Source organism: Dysidea avara, chromosome 5, assembly GCF_963678975.1.
Source record: "Dysidea avara chromosome 5, odDysAvar1.4, whole genome shotgun sequence".
Taxonomy (NCBI): domain Eukaryota; kingdom Metazoa; phylum Porifera; class Demospongiae; order Dictyoceratida; family Dysideidae; genus Dysidea; species Dysidea avara.
In genome coordinates, this window is record NC_089276.1 from 29,345,130 (window position 1) to 29,360,217 (window position 15,088).

Genomic DNA, 15,088 nt, shown 5'->3' on the forward strand with positions numbered 1-15,088 from the left:
AATGGAACAAGCTATTGACTTCAAATAAAAGCAAGCTGTTTCACAAAGTAAGCCCTATGCTTTGATGCCAAATAGTAGCAATTTAAACAATGCCTAAGGAAGAAATAAACAAAAAGCCATTTTACTAACCATAGCAGCCAACTTAAAATGCTTTAGCAAACTGCCTCAGGGTGATTAGATGAATTGGTTCCTATCAAAAACTGAATGCTACCGACCTGGGTAGTATGTAAAAAAATATTGGTGCTTTTGTCCAGAGTGTCCACTTCTGCCAGCTAAGCTGCCCTACTAGTATACTAAGAAATCTCCATGAAATACGTATTTGTAATTCATTGTGTTTACGTATAACAGCTACAGTCATACATACACGTAAGTATAGTTAAGATGTACTTTACTTACAGTTAGATACATACAAAGCCACATATCATTACACATACATACCAGTACAGCTTCGTTCATCACTGTTTAGTTCATATCCAATATTGCAAGAACATGCATAAGTTCCTGGATGGTTGGTACATCTTTGATCACATGGTGATACTGCGCATTCATTGATATCTGTTTAGGAAGACAATATACAGTATTAGTAGTTTTCATTATACAACAACACCAATGTTCAAAGTGCAAATAGCCTACTAACAGTATACGTAGCAAGATACGTATATACATACTGTACAATGAATAGTGGCATTCACTAACCATTACAAAACTGATCGTTGACCAGTTCATATCCAGGATTACAACTGCAGTAGTAACCACCTTCAGTGTTGCTGCATTGTTGGTGACATGGACTACCCAAGTCACACTCATTAATGTCTGAAAGCAAGAAATACCAAATTCAATATTAGTACACAAAGTGAGGAGACATGCAAAAGAAAATAAAAATGTTTATAGTTATTGTTAAAACTTTATCTTAGTGAACTGGTGCAATTATTTGCTGTTGGAGTAGAGATATATTTAAACCTATGATTCAAGAAAAATAGGAAAATAAATGTGTGCATCTGTTCTCAACAAAACCTATTTGGTCATTGTCTGATAATACTGCTACCAAATGGAAAAGCGAAAATGATATCATGCTTTCTCCAATGTGGTTTAGTGGGTACAATTAATGAGGAATCAGGTTGTTTATAATCGGATGTCTAGTACTATACATACAGTATTAATAAATGTTTGTATGTACAAAGAATAAATCAACAACTCCTAGCTATAAAATATGGTATCTTATTTTATTGGACCCGAATCCTTTTATGAAAGAATGGTATTGAGGAAGACTTTACACAAAATTACTTTGACTTATTTTCATCTATACATTACTGATTTGATTCCCAGTAATTATGTATGCATAGGTATTATACACTATCTCATTACATTACACTTCCACGTTACAATAAATTGCTCATACATACCTCTACAAGTTATTTGATCATTGTCCAATGTATATCCTCGATTACAAAAGCACTCATAACTTCCCGGAGTATTTGTACATCCTTGATGACAACTAGATGAGCTACATTCATTGATATCTGCAAATATATGTAGACGTAAATAAGAGTTTGTTCCCATATTATGCAATGTAAGAATGATATTGACAGGTCAGGTATACCGGTAAGTAACTACTTATGAAATGACATAGTCTGTGGTACATGGCATTACACCAACATTAGCAGGCAGCAGCAGCAACAGCAGCAGCAGCAGCAGTTAAGTAGCAGTCTGTACAACTACCAAGTCTGATAGCCTTTCAAAAGAATTATATAATAATAGCAGCTGCTCTCTGTATGTCACTAATATCACAGCAATTATTCAACAAGAAACCTATCAGAACTTACTGTATTATTTAATTGTAATTGCAATGTGAGTCATCTTATATACTGTTACAGTAACTAGTGCAATACATTTGTATTTATTATGACAATGAAGGTACTGTGTTAAGTGATGTGTATTTTGGGTGCTATAATCATACAGCTTTGTTCACTAAATGATCTAACAATGTTTGATTGTGAAATTTGATTGGCTATAAACATGATCTCTACATCACATCATGTTCTGCATTAGGATCTATATACACCATGCTTTGCTCTGATGCACAAAACAAGGAAATCATGTACCTACGTATAACATCAGACATTTAAAATAATAGATGCTAACAGCCATATTAAATTATAGGGAGGTTAGTTGGCTTGTTTGTTCTAGTATCTCAACCTTTCTATGTTAAAAGCTGGACTCTGTGAAGGTATAACAACAAGTTAAAGTCTGAAATAGTAAGTAGACTTCAAAACACTGGATTTTATGGAATTAGTAATCCTCAGGTCCTGCAGTAGTGTCTTTACTTCACTCAGGTGCCACAACATAGGGCCTGTGGGTTACTGTGTTTTGAAGTGTAGCCATCAATACTGAACTAGCTAATTTTACAAAATGAATATAACTAACACTTATTTTCTGTTAACAATGTTACACATACCATCACAATTTCTCCTGTTGCTCTGCAGCATGTATCCGTGCAAACAGGTGCATTCATAACTGTCACCATTTTCAGTGCAAATTTGTTCACATGGTCGGGGAGAAGTTTCACATGGACTACCAATAGCTGCAACAATTAATACACAAATGATCAAGGATATCTACTCCTGGGCATGCAAGACAGTTAAAAGAATTTATTTGGGCAGTATTATTATTATTATTAATGGTTTTGTAATATAAGACCATTTGGGTTAAGACCATTGGTAACTAATAGAGAGGCAGACAACACCAGACATTTTTTCTTAAATTAAGTGTATGTTACAGAAATCCTGTTTCAAAGTTTTTTCACATGAGTTTTGCAAGAGTATATTTTACATACACACTCTTTACAGTGCAATATATTTACAATATACAGCATTATACATACCAGTACAAGTTCGTCCATTGCTATCTAGCTCATGTCCATCATTACAAGTACACACAAAACTTCCATTATTGTTAGTACAAATGTGTTCACAAGGAGTGAATCTACACTCATCAATATCTACAGGTATGTTTACATTATACAGGGTGTAAATATCATCTTAACCAAATATGTCATTTTAATGATACACATAATTATGTGACTGGATCTGCAAAAAGCCAACAAAATTGCGCATTGTTTGAATTCCTGTTTACTAAATATTTGTAATTCACTTAACTAAGTGCATGCTCTGGCAAAGTTTTCAGCCTCATATGACAATAACGTTGTGAGTTACAGCCCTACAAAGTAGCAAAAACAGAAAAAACAATTTGTACAGCAAGTATAAGGACAATAGGTCACAGGCATTTACTAAAACAATTGTAATATAAAGTAAGATACGGGGTTCAAATTTGCACCATCATGTTCACCATTAACCATGACATGTCATAAACAAATGCCCATAACTTGTGTATCCTTGGAGATCTACTGTAACAAAATGAAGATTTTCCATCTCCTCTTGTGTATGCGAATAAGGTGATATCCAGAGTTTTGCTGTTAGGCCCTAAATTCACTAAGCACAAGACATTTAAAAATTTATGGACATTTTTTTATCCATTGTATTTAATTCTTTATACTGCATATTTAGACTTGTGTGACTGTGTAGGGTTTTTGCAGATCCAGTCATATAAAAATTATAGCAATAATTAATAACAAACAAAGTATTTTGACAAGAAATTTTATATACTTTAAAATTTCCACTACAAATGTAACTGTATTTGCACAGTAATTATGCTGCTTTTATCTGTACTAGTCTAGAAAATGCATGCTACAGAACAAACAGTAGAGCGCAGTATATAGTATGGCCAAGAAAGACAGCATGTCACACCATGAACAGGAAGAAAGAAGAAATCAGTTTCATGGATGCATAACTCCACAGTTCTTTCTCCAAATTACAACAGTCTTTTACAGGAGTTACCTGCTATACAGGCAGAACCAGCTTCACACTGTATTTAAGTTTCCTTTATTGAAGTCTATATAGGTGTTTTCTCCATTTGTTTGCACACAGTGTGAATACTCCAATAAATTGCAAAACTTTTTTTTTAGATTTTATTGTATTGAAGTATGATGTAATAGTTAAAGATTAGGAAAACTCTAATAGAACATTCAGCCAGACTGAAATATTGCATGAAAAATGCAGAAGTAAGAAGCTGAGCTGGATTTGAATCTCAAAACTCTATAAATATACACAACATAAACTCACCATTGCAGGACAACTGGTCAACAGCCAGAGAGTATCCATCATTACACGAACACACAAAACTTCCAAGAGTGTTCCTGCACTGTTGTTCACAATATGGTGGCATTGCATTGCATTCTACGTTATCTGTAATAGAATATATATACACTAAATAAATCATTGATCGATTGCAGTCTTATAGCTTCTCCAATTGGCATGAATAGACTAGACAAATCATAACTTGACCTGTGAAAAGGTACATAACAACTTGCATAGTACACAATAAAGTGGATATGTGCATTATGTATATAACAAAGACAAATGCAAGAATGTCAGTCACTATAGCAATAAGAAGAGAGCCTAAATAATAGCATCAATTGAGCACTGCCAAAGTAAGTGACCATACAGGAATAGTACTAGGTCAAATCCTAAAATCAAAAACTGTTTATGTCTATTGATAATCAACACAATTTGAAATTGTAGAAACTCAACAGTACCATAGGCCTGGAACTATTGTGCCTTTGATATTAGTTCAACATTTTAGAGTAACGCTTCACAATATGCTTAGTTGTGCTCCATCATACCCTAACTATTGTCTTGGAACATTGTACTTCTTTATCAGAGTATCATATGTGTCTAGGAGCTTTTTTATTAGAAGGAATAATTTAATGAAACAAGGGAGGTCACTTACATCTGAAGATATACTAGTGAACATTAAATCCCTATACACCTTGTGCTGTCAGCAAAAATAAATTGGACACAAAGGAGGACACAGGTAAGTCCATGGAACTTGCATTGTCAAAAGACACCAGTTGAAGCAACATTGAACAGTGAAAAAATCAAAAATATTGTAGCAACTTTAAGGTCATATTGAAAGCACTTTGGGCTTGCTTATATATATCTTGCCAATACTCCCAAGGCACCAAGGTAAGGTATACTGCTAAACGTAATGTGAGGCTGGTTTTAGGGTGATAATTTTGGCCAAAAAAAGCCCAAATATTCATGATCTCTAATATACAGTACTGTATGGTGCCTCTCCATGTGGTGACTGTTCTATAAGAGTATCTCCCTATTTAGTTCCTAACACAAGAGACTCTAAATTTGACATTAAAGTGCACTTTTTATTTAGAGAATACAAATCTGCTCAACTTGTAAGTATTGTACCATTGGATTGATGCTTTTGCCAATCAATTATGCCTTAAATTATGCCGCCATAATCCACGATGGTCAATCATCAATACAGAATAACATACCTGTACAATTTTGTCCATCATCATGTAGTGCATATCCAATACCACAAGTACACTGATAGCTACCAATTGTGTTAGAACAGCCTTGTTCACATGGAGGCGGAGGTGACATTTGACACTCATCAATATCTGTATGCATAATATTAGTTATATATCATACTCTGTAAACCACATATGCAATGACATAGATGTCTGCACATTGATTGAAGAAAAGTCACACCCACAATGTGCATATAATATGAACCATCCTTTTGAGTGTCCACAATGTGTTCTTAAGGTACATACTTTTGAATATATTGCAGTAGCTACAACTATTATTTAAATGTATATAATATAGTTACTTAATGGTATTTATTGTCAGTAAGAGCTGCATTGTTTAACCAAGTAAAATTCTCTATGTAGTACTATAATGTAGTGTGCAAGTTCAGTTCAAAGAACTGGGGCTCCACACTGGTTAACAGGAATGACAATTAACCCATTCACAGCCAAATTCTCAGTAACCACTGGCTGAATTACTGAATTGCATCATACTAACGGCCCAATACACATAACTACTTAGTAACCATATATCTAAATACTCACTATAAACTACAAAAGTTGACTATGCAGTTCAAGACACATGGTAGTGTGTCATGCAGCCCAAGAAGCCGGCACGCCACACCATTAGTGGTGGGGTCTATTCTACGGAATGGTACAGAACGGAACAGAATGATGGACTAAACCACGGAACAGAATGCTTTCTCAAATTGAAGCTTGCAACTTACCATTACAGAAACTGCCCTTACAAAGTTATCAGTGGCACCTCCAGTGGGTGATTAAACATAAGATAAAAGAATTAAAGGATCGATTGTGGGTTCTTGTTGGTTGTCATTAGTAATGAAGTATTAATTGTGGGATGAGCTGTATTAGTGATGTTCATCCATGATTCATCTACGGATATATCAAGAAGGGCACTTTATGTGAGCTGTTTTGCTTATTTTTACTTTAGAAAACAGTATGGGCCAGCTTTGCAGGTCATAAGTCAGTGTACAAATAAAGCAAGCAGGAAGACACTGGTAACAGGAAAGAGCTATATAGCTGAATTAAAACTTGAATAATTTTGTGCAGTGTGTGAGGAGCAAATATTTTGGCAGACCGCAAAAAGGCTATACTCTGCAAACATCACTGAAGTGTATGCATGGAGTTATTAACAGCCGGTGCAGTGGACTAATGCCATGTTTGATAGTGTGCTGATTTTTTCTGTTACACAAATTTAAGGATGTGCCTGACTGTTAGCCTTGAATAAGGCTAAATGCCAAAACTGCAAGATCAACCAAATCTCAATTATAAACCTTCTATGTATGTGATACCATCAGGGCCGCCCACAGAGGGGGCAACTGGGGCATTTTGTCCTGGGCCCCAGCCTGAAAGGGGCCCCAGGAGGCCCCATGAAGGGCCCCTTGAATACCTGTTTACAAGATTGATATACTCTAATAGAGCAGTCAGATCTAAATACTCAATAAAGCAGTCACAGTATTCTTCAGAGGAGGAGCAGTGTAGCAAGCTTATAAATAAAGAGATATGGTTGGTGAGGGGTAGCTATTGTCATTCTCAGCTGTAATGACCTTTTTTTTCTTCTTTTTCTTTGTCTTCAATATACAGCTTGGGTGAAGTTGTGATTCAGAATGAAAACCTCCTTGCCCTGGGCCCCTTAATGTCCCTGGACAGCCCTGGATACCATGCCCATAGCCAGCAGGCAAATGTGATTTGGACCAAGATGTGTGTGTAATTTCAATGTATCTAGTCAGACCTGAAATGGAACACTCACATTAATTACATACCACCTAAGAATCCTAGAATTTCTTAAGTGTAACATTTCACATGCTTCAAATAAAACAGGTTAAATTTGTTCGTCTATTTTAAACCGCAGTCCAGCTGGTCCATGAAATTACAGTGGGATCACATGTATTTGTTACAGTGCGGGCTGCTCTGTGTTGGATCTACTCTAGAGTTGAGATTTCAAGGTAGACTGCCAACGTACCGACACTGTTGTAGCATATTTAAGTGGAGGACAAATGAATACAGTAATGCTAGATTATTTATGTATACAAATTTAATTGATATCCCATTTTGATTTGTACCTCCACTTTGTAACATATTCAAGAACAAGAAGTTACCACCCTTTTAATCTCCAACCACTGTCATTTATTAACCAAGATCTCACCAGTCTTTGTTTTTTCCATCTACAAGTTTGCTTTGGAACAATAATTATCTAAAGGCTCTAATCCATATTAAGTATTTAATTCTGTAATTCACCTTATTGTAGTTGTACTAATTTTATTGATTTGTCTGTATGTTTTCTTCATTTTCCTTTGAAGTTGTACAGTATAGGTAAACAAAGATAAATTTTCTCTCCCGTCTTATTCATTGACTAAGAAAAAATTAATTATTTGTATACATGCAGGCTCAAAATTGAGAAAATATAAAGAAAGTGAATTAATATTATACAGTCAGTTTGCTTTTGGATATTTAATGTCTCCAACCGCAACAAAAATTCGATGAATCCATGCATCTCATTGCTGGTTGTCTGAACATTCTGAAAGTGATACCTCACTCAATCAATCATATATTCTGTTTATTAGACTGAATAAAGTCATGATCACCTAGCTTTTTCCTGTCACCAGTAACTTTCTATATAGTTAATTTCTCTGTGGATATTATGCTCTGAAACTGAAGAAATTGAGTGGCCCGCGGTCTTCTAAACTATTTATCTTGTCAAGATCAGCAGAAACAACTGGCATCCAATCGGCTACTGTATTGTAGTAGCAAAACTTGCCTTGGTCATGCAATAAATGAATTGAAGAGACCTGCTTGATATATCAGGCAGTAGAACAATCACTACATGAGACAGCTATTAATATATTATTATTATTATCCTATTCCATTTTCTTGGAGGCTCCACTGATAAAATGCAATTTCAGCAATGATAGCGGCTAGCCAAGCTGCAAGTTTTGATTCAGAAAGCATTCCATTCTGTAAAATAGACCCCATCCTGGATTCAACTCACTACTCAGGCTGAGATATCTGGCCTACTACTCTGTTAATGAATCATTGATGTTCACACAATATAGCCTCCTTGAGGCACATTGCACAAAATTCCTTTAGATTCTGCTTAGACTGAGTTGATTCAGCTTGTCACCATACTTGTTTCCTTTGTAGTGTAGCTACAGTACATACTGTTTTATGCCGATTAGAAAGGCTGGGTCCCAGACCGTACATTCTAAAGCCAAAGTAAGCAAAAACAACTCACATACTAGTAAAAACAAGTCATGCATTAAGTTCTCTACTTGATACATCTGAAGATGAACACATTGAGTCAGCTATTCCCACAATTAGTACTTTGTTACTAATGACAACCAACAAGAACCCACAATCAATCCTTAAATTCGTTTTATCTTTCTTGGGGTGCGTTTGATTACCTGCTGGAAGTGCCATCGATAACTTGTACAGCAATGGTAAGCTGCAAGCTTCAATTTGAGAAAGCATTCTGTTCCGTAGTTTAGTACATCATTCCGTTCCGTTCCGTTTAGAATAGACCCCACCCCGTTAGTTAGTATATTTACAGGAAGAAAGAAATGCGATTTTCACACCTTTGTAGTTCCATGATCCCTTATCCGATTGGAACTAGTTTCACTACAGAAGTGCCCGCCAGGTAGGCCATGCCACATAGCAAATTTGAGGGAAATCTCCCTAGCCATTTCTGAAATATGAGTGGCCAAAGTTTCATTTTAATTTTTTGTTTTTTTTTCTTCGCCGTAGGGGGAGCTACGGGGGCTTCGATTTCTTTTCGCACACTTTGCAAAAATTGCTATAAAACACAAACTTGTAACTCCATTGTATCGATATTTGACACAAGTGAAGAGTGTATAAAGGTACATTCGCGTACCAAGTTTGCTATGAATCTGATACATATCCAAGGAGTTATGAGCATTTATTCATGTAAAAAAAGATGAAACTTTTGTCACGGCTACAGGGTAAACCGAGTAGAGGAATAACTTGAAAATTCGTGTGTACATAGGCTGATCATCGTAGTAGTGCCTTTTGGTGGTTAGAACAGCAACAGACTTACAGCTACAAAGTTATAAAGCAAAAACCGAGCAAGTGTAAAATTTTGGGATTGAGATACTCTAATAGAGCAGTCACTGAGGGGCAAAAAAGGTGCATAAAAAATGTCGAAAAAATGAACTGATCATGACCAGAATTTGAACCAAGGACCTCCATACCTAACGCTTGCATCCTTAACCACTGAACCACTGCTATCTCGGTTGATCACTTCACTTAATTTCTATCTTATAAATGAAAATTCTAGCTTAATAAGTAAAACTGATCTACCAATAGAAAATCTAGATTGTTTTAGAACATTTTATGTGTGTTCTATTAGATGATTTCAGTGAAAGCAAGAACGTGCGCTCTATTAGAGCATTAGCACCATACTATTGTTGCAACACTTTGAGGCTCAATCTATTAGCTATTTTATCAAATCAGAGCCATTTTCATATCAACTCGATCAGTGGTATATTTGTAGTATTAACTTAGTTTCGCCCCCAGGCGGTCTGCGAGCAGACTAGTATGAACAACTCACGCCAATCATCATCATCATAATCATCATAATAAGTACTATGCTAGAAAAACTTGTGATACAACAGCTTGGAAAACATATCCCAGTAAAAAGGTGCAGAATTTGGTTTTTGAAATCATAAAAAGAAGTGAAATCCACTCAAAAACAGCCAAGCTGTAAAAACAGAGTGCGGCCCTCAAAAGCCTGGGTGAAAAAAGTTGTGAAATCAAAGGTGGCGGCCAAGCAATGGCTGCAATGAAGTAAAAATTTTAATAATGGCTGTGTGCATTGTTAAAATTTATTAGCATTAACATCATTGCAGCCATTTCTTGGCCACCACCTTTGATTTCACAACTTTTTTCACCCAGGCTTTTGAGGACCGCACTCTTTTTTTACAGCTTGGCTGTTTTTGAGTGGTTTTGTTTACATGTCAGTAACCACAATGAAGTTATCAAAAAACAAAGTCTAAACTTTGGTAAAAACCAGCTGACAATGGAATTCAACTACAACTATTTACAAAGGTGCCTTACACTCTAAAGAACTATACAGTTTACTTGCGATCTATTCCATAACTGGTTTATTATGATTTGTCCTATTTTGCTGTTGTGCATGCATATATGTATGCATACGTGTCCACTATGCCACACCGGGATAAATCAGTTGACTGTCAACATGACCTGTCTCTATCTTGATGTAAAAAACTTTCTTTATTATCAAATAATACTTATCAACTTGAAGAACGATTTAACTCACCTGTCATGAAATGTTACACTTTGCGCTCTTACATATCAAATGTGGGAAGGATCCAGTTATCCCAAAAACAGGATTCTATAGGCATTTCTACTTCAGCACTAGCATATGATGCCCTGCTGAGTTATGATGCCAGTGGTTGTTAATGGGTTTAACAATATTCATGCTTGTTGCATCCTTATTTTAAATAGAGCCATTACTATGGTAGAGTTGTCTACTAGGTACTGTAGAACAGTCCACATAATAAATTTCAATGAAATTATGTATGCAGAGAGATTGTCCCAGTTTTAGAAAATTATGTTTTGGGAATATTGCAAAACTTATGTATGTACCAATATTGAATGCAGTGACTTCTTTGAGCATCTTGACCTGCAATGAAAATCTCTACTAGGGATTCAGATCCCTTTATAGGATACCAGTAGATATTCCACTAGATAGCAATGTAGGCAAACTGCAAATTATAAATGAACCAATAGAGATCACCGCAAAAAAATGACTAGCAAATGTTTTTTACCTATGACACCAAAGTAGCATACAATCACCATGTCTGTCTTTGTGCATTAAACGCAATGACTGAAGTTTAGTAGTATTTTATGCTTACTGAAGTTTATTTATGCTAAAGGTAAAATTTAAACTTTACTGGGTCTTCAAAACCTCTACTATATATAGAATTTAATTAAAACTGCACACAGTAGTGCGTGATGTATAGTTTACTGCCTGTTACAATATACTGTGCATGTACATCCATCAGTGTACCTTCACAGTTATTTCCATTCTGTGTATATCCAGGACGACAACTACACTGATAACTTCCAATTGTGTTGGTGCAAATCTGTCCACATGGGTTGCCAATACATTCATTGATGTCTAAATTGAAAAATTTGTGTCTGAAGCTTTAGACCATAATGTTACACTCACCAATACACCTAGTACCACTTAGAGCAAACCCGGGGTGGCAGGAACACTGAAAACTTCCAATAGTATTAGTACAAATGTGTTGACATGGATGCGATAAACATTCATCAATGTCTGCAAAAAAATATAGTATAGTCATTATTAACAAATCATTCTCCAGAGCAAGCACATTTCTTACTAGATAACATGTTTGCTCTAAATGTTGCAAACTCACCAGAACAAGTTAGTCCATTATTATCCAGCCTGTATCCATCATCACATGAACACACAAAACTCCCTTGAGTGTTGTTACATCTTTGTCCACATGGTTGTGTTGTTCTACATTCATTAATATCTACAAATAGGAAACATGTACAATTACTACAGCTCTATTGTTAGCATGTGTAAGATGACAAGATCAAGCAATAAAATCAGAATGCTTTAATGTGGACACCATCTGTAAGTACATACAGGTACGGTAATCCTATTAGTAGGGATCATAAGTGATCAAGATGGTGACTAAAAACAATGCTACACAAACATACATTGCAAACTACGTATACACAGCAGCAATTATATTGGGTTTATATGCATGCTAGATTTAAAGACAATCCTTGAAAGTAGCAATTCTGAAATGTTGCAAGCCTTGATGTTGTTTATATAAACTTGCTGTGACTTTATGCCACAAAGCATGCAGATACTGTAAGCAAAGGATCTGTTCACTGAATGTAGTTGCTAAAACTTTGTAAATAATGCAAACGGTTGCCCACAACCTTGCCAAAATAGTACTGAATGGGCAATGATGAAATATGTTGAGTTAATGTAGAAAGCGTGAAATTATTTTCTGAGGAGGAAAATATGTATGGTAAAAATTAACTTTTTTTTTTTTTTTTTTTTGACTGTTCTATAGGGCCTTCCCTATTTATTTATTTTTTATGTATATTTTGTGCATAAAATAAAGGACGCATATTTACAAGCACATGAAACAAATATAAAGTTAGTCAGGTGAAGCTGAGTCCAGCCTGCCTTCTGCATAAGCAAGGTCAATGACAGCTGTCTCGCCCGATCCACAGCGGTGGTAAGAGGACCATGAACCTCTTAAACATTGAACAGCTGAACGGAGCAATGAAAATCCCAGCCTACATCGTAACCAGTACAATGTTTTCCTATATGATTGTCCATGCTTCTCAGCGAGTAGTGTGGCAATTCGTTTGTAAACAACGGTGGCCAAAGGTCCCATACCTCCAGTACATGAAAAAATCAATGGCGAAAATGGCCCATGCTCAACTTCCCGGATTCTCTCCTCATATTTTCTCTTCTTCTCTAGCTCCGCACGCCTGTAGCACTGTGATAAAGAAATTGAACAGTGCGTAGGAGTAAAAGGATTGAAGACTTTAACATCAAAATAAGCATTCTGCCCGCGTTCCCAGAAGCCATTAGCAACAACATCAAGACGTGCCCCATCTTCAGTATTGGCCGATCGCAACCGAAATGATTCCCCCGAAAGTGGTTACAGGGATGGTTCAACTTCAACACCATGACACAGTTCGGTCAGCAATCCAGCAGTAATATCCCGAAGCTCATTATGATGGATAGTTGGGAGGCCGCCACACGGACAGCTGAAAGCATGTTCAACCGAAACCAAGTATTTATACAGCAAACCAAAACTTGACACTATCATATATCAACTAGATTATGCATGGTGACACTTGGCCACCAACATACATGAACATAATATGTGACTGGATCTACAAAAGCCATTCTTATCGCCCAAGACAGGAAGTTTGATTTTTTCACACAAACACAAAGCTTAATGAATGTACTATCAAGTTTCACTGCCACAGTCGACCAGAGTAAAGTGGTCTGCTTTAAATTTGCTGGCTGCTTTTTTAAAGCACAGTGGTGAGCCATACGAATGGTCTGGGGTCTTGATGGAGCCCTGGCCAACCGGGAGATGGCTATGTGTGGCTGTACAGCTCCATGGTGCTGGAAAATGACCTGTGCTGTAAATTTCATTTCATTTTAGCCAGTTCTGAGCCCTGAATGGCCCACAACATGTTTCTTTTCAATTTTTGAACACCATGTTGCATGCCTTCCAGGGCCCCGACCTCCCACCTTTCTGGAGCTTGCCTGATACAGACAACCTCAGTTTAAAAACTATCTAAAATGGCGGGAAACTTAACTGTTGACTACTTCTTCACTGGATGATCAGGAAGGTAAGAAATGGTTGTAAAACATGTAAAAATTTGGTATGCGTAGCTACCACCATTGGCCAGCCACAACACTCTGAATATTTAAACCAACATTTCTCGATACTTTTAAATGGGCGATAAGACCAGTTTTCCCAGAGACAGTCACATATTCACATACATAGTAGGTCTTACAAATAGCCACAGTTTAAGTAGTTTACATTATTATGCGTCTTCAATTTACCATCATACTTATGTATGGCAAAACCTGTACCTTTTATAGCATGCATAATCACTATAAATACAGTCTGCACAGAACAGTGAGATAAATAACATAACACTGAGCATTTGTACATACCAACACAACTTCGTTGGTCATTATCCAGTCCATATCCAATATTGCAGGAGCATTCAAAACTTCCAGGATTATTAATACATCTATGCTCACATCGAGAAGGAGATGCTGCACACTCATCAATATCTGTATAGGAAGATGACTTATTAATAATTGTGACTGTCTCAGCAATAACCTGCAAATTTTGTTTTTATTTTCTCAAGATTTCTACAGTGTCAATGGAAGGATCACCAAGGTGTCAGCTTATTGTGGTGAATAGTTTTGGAATAATAGCATTAGACAGTAGGAAGAGCAAGGAAATCAATTTGTATACTGAAAATAAATTGCAGGTACGTACTTGAATTGGGATTTGAATCAAAATGTTCACTATATGGACTGGCAGATTAATGAAGGTATGACTGTAGCTTGTAGCCATTTGTGCATTCATGTGTGGAGGCAAGAAAATAATAATGATGATCTTGTTTACGTCTACTGCATTGTAAACAAACTCATATGACTTATAAAAATGACTATAAAAAGTCATGACTATGACTATAAAGTCATGACTATAAAAATGAAACAGAAATTTTTGAACTCTCCATGAGCAGGCAGATTATATTATGGTTTAGTTTAACTGATTTGAGACTGACTTTCCTTAGTAAGGCTTGATTAAAACTTGCATACATTTTCTTCATAGCATGAATAATTTCATATTTTAAATCTAAAATGCTTGTGCATCTTTTTACAATGGTACAATAAAATACTGATATATAAATTGTGAAGCCATGATAGTAGATTACTAACAAATGCAGCTCTTATCATATGAAAGTAGCAATACAACACCATGTAATCCTTCCAAACCTAATGGAAATCTCTATTAAAGAAAATTATTACCACAGTATACTGTCATCCACATTATT

At 36.0% G+C, this 15,088-nt stretch overlaps 1 protein-coding gene across 2 annotated transcripts in view; it reads right to left on the reverse strand.

Annotated features, from left to right (window-relative positions):
* Window positions 1-15,088, reverse strand: part of LOC136255849 (fibrillin-1-like) — a 146,449-nt gene that overhangs the window by 75,631 nt on the left and 55,730 nt on the right. For both annotated transcript variants that reach the window (XM_066048736.1, XM_066048735.1), the window contains exons 27-37: window positions 14,193-14,315; window positions 11,881-12,000; window positions 11,670-11,780; window positions 11,508-11,618; window positions 5,408-5,533; window positions 4,179-4,301; window positions 2,882-2,998; window positions 2,456-2,581; window positions 1,404-1,520; window positions 697-813; window positions 439-555 (exon numbers count right to left, since the gene is read on the reverse strand). In XM_066048736.1, coding sequence (XP_065904808.1) covers window positions 439-555; window positions 697-813; window positions 1,404-1,520; window positions 2,456-2,581; window positions 2,882-2,998; window positions 4,179-4,301; window positions 5,408-5,533; window positions 11,508-11,618; window positions 11,670-11,780; window positions 11,881-12,000; window positions 14,193-14,315 — 1,308 coding nt within the window. The remainder of the gene's footprint in view (window positions 1-438; window positions 556-696; window positions 814-1,403; window positions 1,521-2,455; window positions 2,582-2,881; window positions 2,999-4,178; window positions 4,302-5,407; window positions 5,534-11,507; window positions 11,619-11,669; window positions 11,781-11,880; window positions 12,001-14,192; window positions 14,316-15,088) is intronic.